This window comes from Astyanax mexicanus, chromosome 5 (assembly GCF_023375975.1).
Source record: "Astyanax mexicanus isolate ESR-SI-001 chromosome 5, AstMex3_surface, whole genome shotgun sequence".
NCBI classification, from domain to species: Eukaryota; Metazoa; Chordata; class Actinopteri; order Characiformes; family Acestrorhamphidae; genus Astyanax; species Astyanax mexicanus.
This window is the reverse complement of record NC_064412.1, coordinates 48,681,946-48,700,663: the sequence shown is the minus strand read 5'-3', so window position 1 is coordinate 48,700,663 and position 18,718 is coordinate 48,681,946. Positions and strand designations below refer to the sequence as shown.

The 18,718-nt window shown below is 41.6% G+C and overlaps 1 protein-coding gene across 1 annotated transcript in view; it reads left to right on the top strand.

The window, feature by feature from the left end:
* The window catches only part of crocc2 (ciliary rootlet coiled-coil, rootletin family member 2), a 126,616-nt gene that overhangs the window by 78,468 nt on the left and 29,430 nt on the right, over window positions 1-18,718 (top strand). Inside the window, exons 18-23 of the mRNA XM_049479621.1 lie at window positions 2,290-2,483; window positions 4,570-4,697; window positions 5,052-5,221; window positions 8,088-8,267; window positions 9,922-10,056; window positions 10,816-10,959. Of these exons, the coding sequence (XP_049335578.1) occupies window positions 2,290-2,483; window positions 4,570-4,697; window positions 5,052-5,221; window positions 8,088-8,267; window positions 9,922-10,056; window positions 10,816-10,959 (951 nt within the window). The remainder of the gene's footprint in view (window positions 1-2,289; window positions 2,484-4,569; window positions 4,698-5,051; window positions 5,222-8,087; window positions 8,268-9,921; window positions 10,057-10,815; window positions 10,960-18,718) is intronic.

Below are 18,718 nucleotides of genomic sequence, written 5' to 3'. Positions count from 1 at the left end.
TTAATGATGATTCTATCAAATCTTTCATTCACAATGTACAGCTCTAACTCCAGCACTGTGGGCTGAAACCTAAAAATTCTTGCAGTCGTCTCATTTCAATACTGTAAATTTGATGTGGAGAGTTTGGCAAACGCTGTTCACTTTCCTCCTGCTTGGTAGTGAATGGATCAGTACTCTCTCAGTAGGGAAAACATCAAGTTTCAGGAAAATATTTGGACAACCTTCTGTTTGGCTGCATGCAGTAAACAGTTTGGCCCGGTTCCTGTGTGGTCATTCACGGTTCTGGTCCAGTGACTGACAGTGATGGACACGTGGAGGAATTCCAGGGTGTCGAGGGTGATTTGATTTATGGTCCGATCTCAGCGAGGATTTCATCGGCTTGTTCAGAAGGCTCACTCACATTTAATCTAACGTGGATTTGGGTTGTTTTTTATTGTAATGAAATTTGACTGAACTTTTTCTAGCGACTTCTAGTTTGACTTATTGCTGACAAAGATGTGTAAATGTACACACATCGCTTGTGTAGTCCCTGAAGAAAGTACTGCCAGTAGAATAGGACTCTCTGCAGCAGATACCTATTGTACAAACCTATGGTATTTATTGGTACTATGCCTAATGCCAGGAGTGGGATGGAGAGGTCAATTGCTAAAAAGATGGAGCCCCATCTAATAAGTTTGGGATAAATGAGGTGGGCGGTAATCAACCAACATCCTGCCCTCACAAATGTTCCAATATCCAATAGAAACCCTTCACTGGACAGTAAAATGTAAAAAAAACAGTTCTGGCAGCAAGGTACCGGAAATTGTCCCTAAAAAAACTGTAATTCCTCCATAAGAGGCAGTTTTACCCAAAAAGGAAATTGGTTTAATGTTCTCTTATTCTAAATGCAACAATTAGAAAATTATTATGTATATTTAGAGAGTAAATGGATGGTTTAATTTATAGAGCCAACTGTGCCATTTGAGGAGGATGTTGGTGCTTGCGAAAGAACAAAAAATCTGATATTTTGTGGCAGAAGTGAGAGAGCATGGGTTGCAGGCGTATGTTAAGCCAGCAGAGAAATGTGTTAGGGGGTTTGTAGTGAAGGCAGTCTCTCACGCTGGCCAAACCAGGGTCAGACATTTGCAGATAAAAATGAAAAATTAAGAAATTAACAAAATTAGGCCTTCAGGAATTGGGGGGAGGAAAGATCAGTAACAGAATGGCAGCAAATGTAAACAACATAACAAAAGAGTAGTCAGGCAAGCAGGGTTATACACAGTCAATCCATCAAAACAAGGTAGAAGGCAAAAGAGACGTTCAAAATTACAAAAACAGTCTGCAACAGGTAATCAATAGAAAGGGCATGGTAAAAGACGAAAAAACATGAAAAAAAGGGTCAATAACGAAGAAGGCAAAACAAAGAAACACGTCATAGAAAAGCTAGGAAAACTAGATTCAATACTCAGCAAATAACTGAACAAACTAGTGGGTACATATACTAGGGAGGGCAGGTGAAGCCTATTAGTAAATTGGAGAGCAGGAACGCCGTAGCATCATGTGAATCAGGGAAGTCCAGTGTGGGTGCATGCTGAGGAATAGAGTCTTTATAGCACAGTTCAGGGTCTTAAGCAGGCAACAAAAGCGGAGTAAATAAAAATATACAGACAGTTACCTCAGAAAAAGCATGGTAAACTCTTTTTTTATACTCTTAATTTTAGAAAACAAGTTCACAGGTGCCTCAATACTTTTGGCCATATACAGCTCTGGAAAATTTAAGAGACCACTTCAGTTTCTGAATCAGTTTCTCTGATTTTGCTATTTATAGGTTTATGTTTAAGTAAAATGAACATTGTTGTTTTATTCTATAAACTATGGACAACATTTCTCCCAAATTCCAAATAAAAATATTGTCATTTAGAGCATTTATCTGCAGAAAATAAGAAATGTCTGAAAAAAAATAAAAAGATGCTTTTAAGTCTCAAATAATGCAAAGAAAACAAGTTCATATTCATAAAGTTTTAAGAGTTCAGAAATCATTATTTGGTGGAATAACCCTGGTTTTTAATCATAGTTTTCATACATCTTTGCATGTTCACCTCCACCAGTCTTACACACTGCTTTTGGATAACTTCATGCCTTTGCTCCTGGTGCAAAGATTCAAGCAGTTCAGTTTGGTTTGATGGCTTGTGATCATCCATCTTCCTCTTGATTATATTCCAGAGGAATCTAGAAACTCATCATTTTTAAGTGGTCTCTTATTTTTTTCAGAGCTGTATGTACAGTATGTTCATATTTCTGTGTTTGTAGGTAAGTGAGCAAAAGCAGGCACTGATGGAGCAGCTGAGCGTCTGTCAGAGGGAATCCGAGCTCCAGACCTCCTCTCTGCAGCGGACCGGCCGAGAGCGGGAGGAGCTGGCCAGGGATAAGGCCGGCCTGAGCGTCCAGCTGACCGCAGAACAGCGCCGGGCCAAGACCCTGGCACAGGAGCTGGCAGCCGCTCGGTGAGCCTGAGTGTGTGTGTGTACAATGTGTGTATTAGTAAGTGAATGTGGGCAGGGTGTTTGTGTTTGTGTTGGATTGTGGGCGCTGGCAGGCTGTGTGAGGTCACTGTGTTTGGTAGTCGAGAGTTTCACTCCGTAATCAATAGGTCCTTTTCTATCATTAAAATCATCCTAATGATCCTGAGCCTCATTATTCAGACTTGGGGCGGAGTCAGTCATGCTCTCTGCTGTTTGTAGTACGACCACACCATCCCTCACCATCCCTTTACCATCCCTCACCCCTTCCTGAGTGATGGTAATACCAGCCAGTGCCAGCCAGTGAGGGATTCTAAGTACTTGCTGTGGTTCCTAAAAGGAAGGATTATTTTCTGATTTATTTCTCAGTTTTACGTCCATGAGCAATAAAGAAAAAAGAGATTTTTAGCTCATGGTTTGGTCCAAAATGAAATTTGTACAAATTTCCATTTATTCTAAATGTATGCAGTCAGCCAAGTTACACACTAACATGCCAAAATTCATGGGACCTCAGTATGTATTCATTTAAATTGATCATGAAGTGTTACCTCAGGGGATGGCTTGGGAATGCCCACACCTTCAAACCCTGGCCAGCATTTCATGGCAAGTTGGCTTGAATTATGGGAGGCAGGTATTTACCTTCCTCCATGCACAGTGTCACGTGGGTACCAGGAATACACCATAGAAGACTAATATTACCACCCACAGTGGACAGTGCAGTGGGGGGTAATGATGGTGACAGCAGCGTCTGGCTAGCGTCTGACAGCATATGATAGAAATCCAGATTCCACATCCACATTCAATGCTGTTTTGCATTACACTGTGAGATTACAGTATCTATTATATTACCATTTTAAAACTAAACATTCTCAGAGTATATAGCATAAATAGTTCAGTACACTACATGTTTAGATGTTTATGGAAACATCTTCTGATAAAAGCATTTAAAAAACTTGTAACTAATACATTGTAACTATTGCTGATGCATCTGTGGGCTATAAAGCCCCCTAGTATTGAGATGTGGAGCAGTGGAACTGTGTTTTCTGGGATGATGAAGCTCCATCTAAAACTTTTGAGTTGTGGATGAATTGGAGAGTTGGGGATAAATTGGAGAGTTGGGGATGAATTGGAGAATTGTGTGAGCACCCTTTTAAATTCTATGATGGTCTGTGATGCAGGAAAGTACAAACACTCAATTCAGGGGTTTGGCAATGAAACTGAAAAACCTGTCATTTTAGTGTGGGAGGTTTCATGGCTAAATTGGAGCAGACTGGTGGCCAATCTTCATTAATTGCACATTGCACCAGTAAGAGCATAGTGTGAAGGTTCAGTTAGCAGAGTAAGAGCACAGTTTTGCTCAAAATATTGCAATGCGCACAACATTATTGGTGACATACCAGAGTTCAAAAGAGGACAAATTGTTGGTGCACGTCTTGCTGGCGCATCTGTGACCAAGGCAGCAAGTCTTTGTGATGTATCAAGAGCCACGGTATCCAGGGTAATGTCAGCATACCACCAAGAAGGACGAACCACATCCAACAGGATTAACTGTGGATGCAAGAGGAAGCTGTCTGAAAAGGATGTTCGGGTGCTAACCCGGATTGCATCCAAAAAGCATAAAACCACGGCTGACCAAATCACGGCAGAATTCAGTGTGCACCTCAACTCTCCTGTTTCCACCAGAACTGTCCGTCGGGACAATAAATTATTGTGGTCTAAAACCAGGTGTTTCAGTTTCATTGTCCAACCACTGTAGTTGCTGACAGTAGCTTAACAGCCAGGTTCGTCATTCCTGCAGCCGGCAAAATATGAGACTTCAATAATCCATTCTGATTGGGGGCCCCAAATACTGTAGCTGGAAAAGGCCCAGTATGCAACATCCTGACCTCACTAACTTCACTCTTGTTCCTAAATGAAATGAAATTCCATCAGAAATACTACAAATACAAAATCTTGCAGAAAATCTTCTATGGACAGTAGAAACAATGGATAAACAGGTGTCCCAATAATCTCTCTCTCTTTCTCTCTCTCTCTCTCTCTCTCTCTCTTTCTTTTTCTCTCTCTCTCTTAGGGTGGAGTGGGAGTCTCTGGAGTCGGCTGTGTTTGATGGGCAGGAGCAGATCTCAGCGCTGGAGGCCGACCTCTCTCGGCTGGAGGGAGAGCGAGGCAGTCTTCAGCAGGCTAATGAGGCTCTGACACGTGAGTACGTTCCCCGGGGGGCTCCTCCCCTCGTCACACCGCCGCTGGGCCGGGCCGTCCGGCCGCGGGCCCCTCCAACAGCCCACACGGGGCCAATATATTAGCCCAGAGCTCGGGAACAGCTGGTCTGAGAGGTCAGCGGCTCGCTCGTCCGGAGCTCAGCGTGGAGAGCATCCACATAATATAGTATTTATGTGTCAGTACTGTCAGTGCTCGTTGCGTAATGATAATTCAGACGAGCGCTATGAAATCATACGTTCCCAGCATCTGGACCCATCCGGACCATGTGTTTCAGGACAGTCCCGCTGAGGGAGTGTGTGTAACTGGCTAGAATCTGTGTGTTTGTGTTTACAGGTGAGGTGTCCCGTATCCAGAGTGAACTCGAGCAGCAGGTGACCCAGGCCCTGCTGGAGAGACAGGCTCTGGAGCTGAAGCTAACCCAGGCTGAGAGGAATGCCCAGCGATCGCTGGCCAGCACCCAACAGAGCCACCAGGAACAGCTAGAAGCTGAACGCAAGGACAAGGTACCACTGTCAGGCTGTCCAAACATTTATGGACACCCCTTGTTATAAATATAGCATGTAGCATTTTTGAGATGACATATAGAGCTTGTCAAGTCCCTATAGAGAACTTGGCAACAAGTAAACAAAACTGTAATAAAAAAAGACTTTCTTTTCAAGTCAAACAAGCGCTGGATGTTAATCTACACAGATTTCTCTTCTAAAAACTGAATATTTGGGTGAGTAAATCCCTTCCGTTTATTTACAGTAAACTTCGATTCCCAAATTTCTCCAGCACTAAGGCTGGAGCATAAGCATTAGCGGCTAACCACTAGCGGTTAGCGGCTAATGTCACCCGGCAGCGCTACAACGAGGAACCCTGAGTGTTCCGGTAAGCCAGGGCGATATTAGCTATTGGTCCATCCCACACAGCTTGTTTTAACATGATGAACGCGCAGGCTACAGTGTGACATACTCGCCTCTGAACGATGAAAGAGCAAGCGCGTTAGTGGCTAATACTAATGCTGCTCCAGCAGTGCTAGCCGGGCTTAGAAGGAGGCTACAGGCCGATATACTCACCTCTGAACGATGAAAGAGCTAGGGTGGTTAGCGGCTAATGCTTATGCTGGTCCAGCAGTGCTAGCCCGGGTTAGCAGCAAGCTACAGGCCAATATAGTCCCCTGTGAATGGGTAAATAGCGGTTACCAGCTAATGCTAATAATGCTCCAACCCTGGTGCTGAAGAACTGAACTGAACTCCTGTATAAAGCTGTACTTCAGGGGAGTGGCTTTACTGCTTCTTACATCCTGACTGGTAGAATTCATACATAAGATTCACTAGATTATAAGGCGCACTAAAGATTTTTGGGAACATTAAATAATTTTAAGTGCACCTTATAGTGTAAAAAATATGGTATTGTTTTTGTATCATTGTTGCATTGCAATATTGACATCAAATTACACTTTTACACAGATTACACAGCTTTTTTGCAGCTTGACACAAATAAATATTCACACTGTTCAAATTTTAAATAACAATATCTACCAGATTACAGCTGCAATCTACTCAGTATCACATATGTAACTCCAATCACTAATACACAGATTGCATTTTTAATATCATGACATATTAAATCATTGACAAACATACTGTTTATTCTCATATTTTTTTTGTATTGCAATATACTGTATATAACAGAATAACACGATACTGTATCTCAGTATATATTTTTGTACAATATCATGCGCTATTATGAAGCCTTCAGTATTGAGCTGTGGAGCAGAGGCACTGTGTTCTTAAGAATGATGGAGCTTCGTCCAATACTTTTGTTGTGCCCCCGAATGCCATCAAATCCTCACATTAATGTTCCAACATCTAGTAGAAATCCTTCCCTGGATGCTAACTGCAGTTTTACATTAATAATCCATGCAAAAAAATATTTTTATTAGATCCTGAGTGATTGCTAATAAATACACTATATGGGCAAAAGTGTTGGGATACCTGGTCATTCATTAGTTCTTCTGAAATCGAGGGTATTAAAAATCCTATAAAAAAGAGTATGTCCTGCTTTTATTGAAGTAAAGGTTTTTCTCCTAGATCTTTTTTGAGCAATTTTGGAGCATTGCTTTAAAGATTGGATTGCATCCAGTGGCAAGAGCAGCATTAGTAAGGTCAGGATTTTTAAAGGAGCTCCATCTTTACAGAGAACACAGTTCCACAGCTACACAGCTCAGTACTAGGGGATTTATACGCCCCTATAGCTCATGGCATTAAGCATGGTGTCTTATCTGATTTTTTTTTCAATAGAATCCTATTCTATTAGCATGCACATTCAATAGAAGTGGTGTCCACAAATATTTTCGACATATTGTTCACATTATGAACCTTATTGCACAGCTGGGATTCTTGGTTCAGATCTAATCTGGTCTTTACGCACACATATACGCACATGCCATCAAATTTACAGCTGCTGACTCGCGTATGATGTTGATAACAGTGATATGAGTATGTATTGTGATGTAAGCAATAATGCCTGGTATTCGTTAAAAATGCATGGACCATATATCAAATGTAGAACTTCATAATAATAAAAGAGCAGATATTTAAGTGTGAATGGTAATATTAACCTTATATGGCATATTTTCCAAGCCATTACGTGGCGTGCCATAAAAAAAAAATGTAATGGAAATAGTCTAATGGAGTGCTACAGACTAGTAGCTCTCCAGCCCAGAGGGTTGTTGAATCCAACTGCAGAACAGTTGATCTCAAAGCAGGTAAACACAAGAAAAAGGAAAATAATTAATAAAGAACACACTGCTCCTCAGACGGGATCGAAACCATGTTGCCAGCTAGTGAATTGGAAGAACGGGCGAAAAACGAGAACGGGCAGAAAAGTCACGCCGAGCGCAACAGAGAAACAGGGGAGGAATATAAACAAAAGCTCACCAGAGAAGCTTTTTATTTATTTATTTTTTTCATTATCGTTTACTATAGTTCAAACAACCTCACGGGCCAGATGTTTCATGCTTGCCGGCCACATCTGGCCGACCCCTGTTCTATGGTGTATTTCCAGTAAGCATGTAACACTGTGGATGCAAAAATGTTAAATACCCAAAACACAACTATCAGACCTCACTCCAACTCCCATAATTCACCTGGCCTTACCATGAACACTCTTAATCAGAGTTCAATCAACCTCATCTACAAGATAATACCTCATAACTTATACAGAAGTGGGCATTTCCAAGCTGTCCCCTGAGATAACACTTCATAATCAGTTTACACACTGCTGTCTCATGACTTGGTGTGTAGTTATCAGCTTAGGTGGGGTGTGGTTAAAGCAGTGGGAGGAGCCTGTAGTAAAGGAGACCTGTGCACCTGTTCTGTGTAGGAGAGTGTGCGGCTGGCGCTGACTGCGCAGAGGGAGCAGGTTGAGGAGCAGCTGCGTGTGGAGTATGAGGAGCTGCGTCTGCGCAGTCGCACTGATCTTCAGCAGCTGCAGGAGGAGCTGGCCAGAGCGCAGCAGCACTGCACAGACAGCCTGCTGCAGGCCGAGAGCCACAAACAGCAGGTGTGTGTTTATGTGTAGAGTGTGTGTGGGTAAATGTATTAAATAGTGTGTATATGCTGTACATTATTAATGGCTAACAGTAGATTATAATATAGTTGTTTATTTTCTATTTAATTAATTAAAATATTAAATTGGCTCTTTCCTAAACTTTTTTCCTGAATACAAATCACGTCCTCAGTTCACGTCCTCCAAACCTTTAGTTTCATTATGCTTGTCTAGTTTTTTACGTCTATTTTCAAAAAATCTGAATTTGGGTTGATTCCTGTTACTGGAATTATTAAACGGTGTACAGAGTGAACAGGCTGCTTCTCCAACTGTCCTGAAGGAGATTTCAAAGCCCTCAAATTTTCAGGGTGTAAATAAGTTATTATACTGGAGAGAAAAAGGGTTTTGTATCACCCACACCAGTAGCCTGTATACAGGCATGTTAATAGGTTAAAATAATTTATTTGACTAAAACTCACAAAATGCAAAACTGCAGGTGATGATTTTGTAAGTAATCATCTTGTAATGGATGACATTGTTTTAATCTTATTATGATTTATGTATGATTTATCATATGCAGTAAAATTCAGAACAGTATCCAAGTACTGCAGCTGGTTTTACCATACACCCAACACCTTCTTTCCTGTATGATCTCACATGAGTCTCTTCAGATCTTAAACTATTGTCAGAATCCTCCAGTGAGGGATCTGTATATAACTGGAAATCCCCCTTCAGGGTTCTATACAGACCTGGCCTTGGCATGTGTCTGTATAATTGATATCAAAACTACAGTTTTTAATAGTCAGCATTGCAGTGGAGATAATGTATCTAGAATTATAATGTCTATTAGAATAAAAAAAATATATATATTTTTAGTAGTAAATTTGTTATAATAGGTCAGTGGTAAAATGGTAACATATGACTAGTCATAATTACATTACAAGTATATGTGGTGCTAGTCATGTGATTAGTCAGAATGTATATTATTACTAGAAAACAAGTATTAGTATTTCTACTAGTATAAACTGTATTACAGATATCTATCTGTCTGTTATTTGAGTTACAGGGCCATATTTTAGCCATTTTTAGCTGAGCCCCCAATCCAGGAAGTAGCTGGATTTAGTGTGTGTCACTGTGTTTTTGGTATTGTGAAATCACAAGAAGCCTGCCTTGCGCAGCGCAATACGAGCAAAAGGCATGTACTAATTTTCTTAATTAATCATGGGCATTACAGGAAATAAACCAAGTAGAGTTTTACTTACCATTAAGATCCAGGTTTTTTCTGACTTTGGTAAGTTGATATTTTAACAGCGTAGCTTATTTATCTAAGTCAGCAGTCACTTGTCTATACCTATTTTATTAATCTAAGATAGATATAAACGGGTGACTGTTGACTGTTGTCAGGGTTTAAATCAGTCAGTGTTTTCTGCCACCAAGATAAAAACATGCCAGAAATTTACCTGAACACACCTCACTTCCAGACCACCACGCTCATCTGTGTAGATATATTTCTACACTCACACGCTATTTTAACATCACGGGTTCAAAGCATGAAAATACACTGCTGACAGACTGTAAGTTAGCACAGAGCATCGTGAGTGTGTGATAGGGCCCACAGACTGTATCACTGGTGGAATCTGATCATGCTGATGGATGATTTGTTGGACAGGCTCTTTCTAAGAAGGAGGCGGAGAAGACGGTCCTGACCGAACGGATTCTCTCACTGCAGCGGGACATCGAGACGACTGCCCTGGAGACAGAGCGCATGCGCAGAGACTTTCTGAACAAACAGGAACAGGACAAGGTATAACACTCCCATTAATACTACTTTTATTGTTTTTCTTCTAAAATCAAGTACATTAAAAAGAGTGTATCGTGATTTTGTTGGAATAACTGTATCTCCCCAAGTCTCTCCCCAACTCATCCCATCCAGTATTGGATGGAGCGCCATCATTCCAAACAACACAGAGTAGAGTTCTAGTGCTCTACCTGCCATTAGGAATGGTGCCAACAGGTTCATGATTGTTTATCTGCTCCAGAGAGTTGAAAAGAGTAAACATCAGTGTCAACAATGGGTGCAATTTGTAATAGCTGAATGCATTCATTACAATGGGTGTTTCAATATTTTGGCAAAAAATATGATGTATCCTTTACTGTAGAGAAGTCTTGCCAATAGAATAGGACTATCTTTAGAAAGTAATTAAACATGCACCTGTTGGGACCATGCCTAATGCCTAGGTGTGAGCTATAGAGAGGTATAAAGCCCCCCAATATGGAGCTGTGGAGCAGTGGAACTGTGTACTCTGTCACTGAGCTCAATCATTTTAAACTAAGGGTATTGATCATCTAACATTCTAAATGCTCAAAAATCTAGCAGAAATTCTTCTCTGGACAGAAAAAAGGTTAAGAAAAGCAGGATAAGCTATTTTTTTAATAGCTTGAATAAGTAGGTGTCCCAATACTTTGTGTTGTGTTGTGTATGTTACATTAAGCAGATAAACAGTAGTTTTGCATTAAAATATGCATAAAAAAGCTCTTTATACCCCTTTCATTCTTTTTTCAGGACACAGCGGCCAGCCTGCAGTCAGAGCTGCAGCAGCTGCGTCTGCACTTCGAGGAGTCTCTGAGCTCGCGGGAGATCTCAGAGAAGAGGCTGAGCGATCAGATCAGAGAGCTGTCTCTGCAGCGGCACGAAGCTCAGCAGGAGGTGGGACCACCTCGACCGCCCATCACAGATCACACATCTCATCACTGCATTAATTCAGCACTATTGTCTTTAGAAATAAGAAAAAAAAAGCTGTGTTGGCCAGAGAAGCAAATATTTATCATCTTGGGAGGCGGGATTATTTGCATTGGCAGGAGGAACGGGCCCCGAAGGCAGCGTGTGGCCTGTGGGTGCCCGGTTTGGACCAATTCGAAGGGGCACTGGAGAGAGGCATTTACCACCGCGCACTGTTGATGTTGGCACGGCTCAGCTGCTGTTAAATATGCCCAGAATGCCACCGGTTGGATTGGTCAACACTGGGTGTTTGTGTGTGGGTGAGTCAGAGCAGTGATATGTCTTATTAGTCTGAACGCTCCGCCGCGCTGCGCCGCAGAATCAGACCACGCTCATCACGGTGACTGCGGTCAGATCTGCTCACCGTCACCACCGATCACAGCCAGAGACCAGCGGGAGCCCTAGACTTACATTTACTGTGTGTGTGTGTGTGTGTGTGTGTGGCTTGGTGTCTCTGTCTTGTGTTTGATTTTTTTTCTCCCCTGCCACACAGTCCCAAACCACCAGAACAGAGATAGAGAGAGAGAGAGAGAGAGAGAGAGAGAGAGAGAGACGGAGCGGGAGAGTGTGCAGGAGAGTGTATGAAAGAAAGAGAGTGAAAGAAAGAGGGTGTTGTTAGAGAAAGAGTAAAAGAGAGAGGGAAAGTTTGTAAGAAAAAGTGCAAAAGAAAGAGAGTGAAAGAGAGAGAGAGAGAAAGGGAGAAGAGATAGAGAGTGTGTAAAAGAAAGTGTAAAAAAGAGAGAGCAAGAATGTGTAACAGAGAATGTGAAAGAGAGTGAAGGAGAGAGAAAGACAGAAAGAGTGACAGAGAGAGAGAAGAAGGGATGAAGAAGAGAAAGAGATTGTGAAAGAGAGACAGAAAGAAAGTGTTTGAGAGAGTGTGAAAGAGAGAGTGAAAAAGAGAGAGGGACAGAGAGAGGGTATGTGAGAGAGAAAGAGTGAATGAGATATGGAAAGGGAAAGTGTGTAAGAGAGAATGTGAAAGAAAGAGAGTGAAAGAGAGAGAGAGAAAGGGAGAAGAGATAGAGAGTGTGTAAAAGAAAGTGTAAAAAAAGAGAGAGCAAGAATGTGTACCAGAGAATGTGAAAGAAAGAGAGTGAAAGAGAGAGAAAAAGAGAAAGAGTGACAGAGAGAGAGAAGGAGGGATGAAGGAGAGAGTGTGAAAGAGACAGAAAGAGAGTGTTTGAGAGAGTGTGAAAAAGAGAGAGGGTATGTGAGAGAGATAGTGAATGAGATATGGAGAGGGAAAATGTGTAAGAGAGAGTGTGAAAGAAAGAGAGAGGGTGAAGACAGAGAGAGAGGGAGGGAGGGGGAAGAGAAAGAGATTGTGAAGGAGAGTGTAAAAGAGACGAAGAGGGAAAGTGTGTAAGAGAGAGGTGAAAGAAAGAGTGAAAGAGAGAGGTAGAAGAGAGAGTGTGTGAAAGATAGGCAGAGAAATAGCGAGAGAGATCAGTGGTGGGAAGGTAAAAGGATTGGAAAAGGAGTGAAAGAGCATAGAAAAGTGATATAGAGGGAAAGAGAGAATGCATGGGGTGTAACTGTTAGAGGGAAGTAATAAAATGAAAAAGAATAGAAGGAGGTATATAGTGACAGAGGATGAGAGACTGAAAGAGTCAGAGAGAGAGAGATTGATGTTAAGAAAGAAAAGGAAGAATGAGACGGGTAAAGAGAGGGAGCGAGACTCCCTCAAGACTCAGAAGAAGTGAAGTAAAGGTGAGAAGAAGAGAAAAAGATGGGTAGAGAGTCAGAGTTACTAAGGTAAAGGAAGAGAATGGAAAATGATAGAGGGAAAGAGGAAACAAGATAAAGGAGGAAAGATAAATACACAGACCGGAAATGAGTCAGGAGGAGGAAAGGCAAGGAAAGAGAGGCAAAGAGTAAGAGATAAAGAGGCAGGTAGTGAGTGAGGTTAAGGACTCAGATATACTGTATGGAAGTGCGGTGATGGAGGTAGGGGTAAGGGTAAATGAATAAAGTAATAATGGATTAAGGCCCAATCCTATTTCACCCCTTGGCCCTACCACTTGCCCCTACCCCTTATTTTCGAGGGTAACCCTTCCCCTTGGAACAGAGTTACAAGAGGAAAGAGTGAAATCTTCTCTCTAAGAATTAAGACTAAGACTAAGATCTGATACATCATCTGGAGCGCTCAAGTTCAACAACCTAGCTGCTGCAGGTTAACTAGTTAACTTAAGGAGATGATATGTCTTCAGAAAAGGGAGCAAGTTGTGCAGAAATGAATTGGTATTGTCCATTCCTTAATTCCTCTGTGATGGGAAGCTGAAATTAGCTTTTATTAGCTTTTATTTTGTTTATATTTTGTCTTAAATGCTGCAGCATCATTTAAGGTGGAACAGAAAAGTAAGCGAGTTAACTAGCTACTGAGACAAACTACTAGCAATCTTTTTTATGCTTGTTATAAGAAATTTGGATATAAAACATTGAAACTACACATTGAACTATGGTAAAATAGTGCTAATCATAGAGCTTTCTTATAAATTTTATTTCTAATTTTTCCCATTTTCTCCCCAATTTACACGGCCAATTACCCAACCCACTCATTAGTTACCCAACACCCCTATCACTTGTAATGCCCCAACACACCAGGAGAGTGAAGACTAGCACATGCTTCCTCCGATACATGTGAAGCCAGACACCGCTTCTTTTTGAGCTGCTGCTGATGCAGCATTGCTGAGCAGCCAGCGCGCTTGGAGGAAAGCGCAGGGGCTCGGTTCCGGTACATCAGCTCACAGACGCCCTGTGTTGTGGATATCACCCTAGGAGTAATGTGGGGAGAGAGCGCCATCTATCCACCCGGAGGGAGCAGGACCAATTTTGCTCCCTCTGAGCGCCGGCAGCTTGATGGCAAAGCTGCATGAGTGGGGGTTCAAAACTGCGACCTTCTGCTTATAGTGGCAGTGCTTTAGACCGCTGGACCACTTGGCACCCTATGCTAATCGTAACTTTTAACAAGGAAAATACTTACATCTTACCAGTGGTTCTGATACCCCTCAGTTTGCATCTGAAAAAATTTTGTATGAAGGGCTAAAAAGCTCTGTCCCTTCCCCTAACCTACCCCTCCAGCCTAACAAGAATCGGGACACCCCTAGCCCTTGTCATGCACACGCAAAACAGAGGGGTAAGGGTAAGTGGTAGGGCCAAGGGGTGAAATTCGATTGGGCCTAAAGAAAAGAAGCAGATAGAGAATAAGATAAAGAAGGAAAAGGGATAACGAGTGGCAAAGCCTCTTCTGAGGCTCAGGAGGAGAGTCAGAGAGAGAGAGAGAAAGTAAGGTAAAGAAAAAATAGAGAGAATGAGCAAAGCAGTGAGGTAGCGAGGGAGTAAGGTAAATCAGATATAGGAAGAATGAAAGAGAAAGAGGCATAAATGAAGTGAAGAAAACAAGGAAAAGCAGGAATGAGAGAGGACAATAAAAGAGGCAGAAGAGAGATTAAAAGAGGCAGGGAAAAAACGAGGTAAAATAGAAAAAAAGAAGAAAAACAATGAGATAGAAAGGAAGAGTGACAGAAAGAAATTGAGGTAAAAGAGAAAAAGTGTGAATGAGAGAGGAAGTGAGGAAGAGAGAGCAAAATGAGAGTTTTAAATGTGGTAAAAAGAAATTGCAAAAGAATGCAAAAGCCAGAGAATAGTCAGAGATGGTCTAAGGTAAAAAGACAAAAAGGAGGAATGAAGGAGAGAAAGACACAGTGCTGAGAATAGAGATATGTGTAGTCGTATTTGCGAACAATGAGATTTACTTTCAGTTTATTTTTTCCTGTCCAGAGTGTTTAATCACTACACAGTTGACACCCTGACCCTTCTAAGCCATACACCTCCTCCTCTTCCTCCTCCTCTTTCTCTAACCCCCTCCTCCACCTCCTCCTCCTCCATTCACCTCCCATATCAATGGAGTAAACCGGCGGGCTGGGCCAGAGTGGTACGGCATTATTTTTCTCACATTTGGATTTATGAGACGAAAACTACTTGTGTGGCCCTGTTAACAAAAATCCTCTTTCTTAGACACACACATGCTCATGCACACACACCCTGCCACACACACTCATACACACACCCCCTACCACACACACACTTAACACACACTCATACAGGGCTGATGTTTCCCATCCTGCTGCTGTACTCGGCAGTGGTTGGATCCTGTTCTGTCTTTCCTTTCATTATCCCTCTCTTTCGTTCTCTCTCTCTCTCTCTCCCACTTTTGCTCCTCTCTCTCTCTTCTCCTTCTCTTTTTAAGCTCTCTTTCCCCTCCCCTCCCTCTCTCTCTTTGCTGGCTGCTCTTTGGCTTCTGCGGCACAAAAATCTGTGCCGTAAAGTGATGAGCGCCTGCCAGACCGTTACCAGAATGTAGGTCATTCTCATGGATGAGGAACCACAACCAGAGCGAGTCTAATGCAAGTGTGACAACACAGCCCACCTGCACCTTCTATACATTAATCATATACATTATATGATTAATATACTGTATATATATATATATATATATATATGTGTGTATGTTCATTGAAAAAAAAAGTACCAGGATTGCTGCTATTCTGCATGCAGTTATGTCTCAGGCCAATATGTAAGTGATCACAGGTGTGGTCTGATTAGACGATGGGTCTTACGACAAGATAGTGTAAAATGCATCCTCCACTGTCTCTATAAAAAGGCTCTCAGAAGCATCTTTTGGGTAGTGTATCTCTTGGTGAGAGATCGTTGACTGCTAGACACTTGAAAACTCATTGCTATCTTACACCCCATCAACAGTCTATTTTCAACACTCGCTCCCCGCGTTAAAGTAGTTCAATAGTTGGAGTTTAGGAATATTTTAATGCCGATGAGCATGGTGGTCTGAAGTGAGGTGTGTTCAGGTAAATTTCTGGAATGTTTTTAGCAGATATAGATGTTCTGCTGTTTGAGAATTTGACAGATGTCAGTTTTGGGGAAAAAAAAAGCGCTTTGATTAATGATAAATTTATTTTATTTCATTTCGCTATTATTTAACTGAAATTTGCTTATATTTTTTTATATTTGAAAAACATCAAAGCACATTGCCACGCCCTCTCGCGTTTCAGGCTGTCTGTAAGTTCTTTAAAACTTAAAAACATGTGAAATACACAGATCTATAAAGCCATATGTTAGCATTCGTTACTCTGCTGAGCTGCACAAAGCACAGTGCTCTTAAGATAGGAACGCGCTTAAGTCATACCACGTCTGGCACACTGATTGGTTTACTTTGTTACACCCAAAACACACCTGAATAATTAAGAGAATTAGCACACGCCTTTTGCATGTTTATAATAGATTTATTATACTCCCTGTAATTCATTTTGACAGCAGCTGTGCTGTTTTCGGCTGGTTAGAGCTGCATCGTTGCTAGGTTACCTGTATGTGGCGGAGTAATACATGGAGAAATTTGGTTACAGTGCATTACGGCCTGATAATAGCACTCACAGCCAATCACATTGCAGGGTCAGAACTAACTGTGGTAAAATTGACTACCCAGGGCCCGAGTAGGGAGAGGGGCCCATGAAAATCCTGATTTTTTTTTTCGCTCACTTTCCTTTGTTTACTGGCATGGATAGGGGCCCATTAACATAGAGGGTGTACAGGGCCCAGAATTTGCTGCTACGCCCCTGATTGTGTGCATTGTATCATTACAATACAGTATCATGATAATATTACTATACTCTGTGAGTATAATAAATATATGATACTCTGTGATTCCCACCCCTAGATCTGATGGCGGTTGGTTTGGCTTTATGGTGAGTGTTTCAATAGTCTCCTTGCTTTGGGGCAACACAGTGCTTCAGCTGCTATTGTGAAGGTATGTTGAGGATCGCATACAAAAGTCAGTCACTTCTAGTAGTGATACAAGGGACACTAACAGCTCAGTGATACGTCCTGCAGGACATCCTGCAGATATATGGATTTTCCAGCAGGATAATGCTCACCCACACACAGCAAGGGTTTCCCAGGAATGTCTCCACCAGATTGCACCAGAGTCCTGCCTGGTCTCCAGATTTATCACTGATCCAGCATTTATGGAAGCAGCTGGGACGCAGATTCAGCTTTAAATTGAGAGTGTAGTGCAGGATCTATAGGCCCAGCTGTAGCAACATCTGTGGGTAAATGAGCTGCAGAATGCCATACAGAACATGTAGTCCTCCATACCCAACCATCTCAGTCTCATCTTATATCCAGACAAGAAGCTCCAACAGGGTCTAAAATAGAGCCTTCTTTCAATTAAAGTACAGTTTTCCCCCAATAAACGTATCCTTTCACTCTTATATTCTAATCTTCTACTACATACTGATTTCCTTATGCTGAAAGGTGGGGAATCTGCAGGGAGGAGCGGGATGCTCGCACGCTTCAGGCACTGAATGGAACAGAGCAGTGGAATTTTACTAATAGGCTGTGTTTCCATTTCATTCAGATGGAAAGTGGAGCAGGACTGTCCTCAGTAAACCCGTGCCACGTATGGAATACAGCTGTCAGGACTCCTCACATCCCCGAACAGCAGTAATCCAGCCTGACTTAAACACCCTCATTACAGTCCAGTATAAATGGTTATGAGAACGCAGTGGTTAACCAGCTGAGATGGTTCTGAGGGTGCAGTGAGCAGCTGTGTAATACGTTCTGATGCTCCGACTTGGAGGCCGCCTGAAAATCATTAAATTTAAAGCTATTAATCAGGCAGCAAGTGTTTATTTGCGTATGAATATTACAATAAATTGTGATTTTATGTCTAACTGCTGCCAGACCCATTACAGAACCCATAGTTAATCTCCAGCATGCGGTTCAACAATTCAGCTAATAAATTATCAACTTGTTAAGAAAGCTGGATCACACTGAGGAGAAGAGAAACCACGTCTTTATTCTCCTGTTCCAATAATCAGCTCTTCTCTCCTCATCTTACTGTATATCTTATTTTCTTTCATTTTGTATATCTTTTCATCTCTTTTTACCCCTTCAAACCTTATGTAATCTATTCTTCTATCTATCTATCTATCTTGGTTGTTCTCTTCTAATTTCTTTTTTCTTCTCATCTTATCTATCTCTTCTCCTCTCCTCTAATCATTTTCTGTTCTCATCTTTTCTCATCTTACTGTGTTACTTTTCCTCCCCATATAGCGCTTTGCATTTAGGTCAGAAAGTTCAACATTGATCTCATCTGACCACAACACCTTCTTCCACATGTTTGCTGCAACTGCAAACAGGAATTCATATTGTTTCTTTGTTTCTTTTAACAATGATTTTTTTCTTGACGCTCTTCCATAAAGGTAATATTTGTGGAGCATGATTTATGATAGTTGTCCTGTAAAAAAGATTCTCCCACCAGAGTTGTGGATTTCTGCAGCTCTTCCAGAGTGACCACGGGCCTCTTGGCTGCTTTTCTGATCAGTGCTCTCCTTGTTTGATCTGTCAATTTGGGTGGATGGCCATGACTTGGTAGGTTTGCAGGTGTAAAATACTTTGGTAGCACTTTACTTGGATGGTCCATTTTTATGGCCTTGTTGATGCTTAACTGACATTCAACTAACAGTGAATTGAATGTCCATTAAGTTTAACTTAACACTATGTTGAATGTAAATGATTCAAAATAGAACCTAACCCTACACCTAACCCTAACCTTAACCCTTAATCAACCATAAATCGAACCCTACACCTAACCCTAACCTTAACCCTT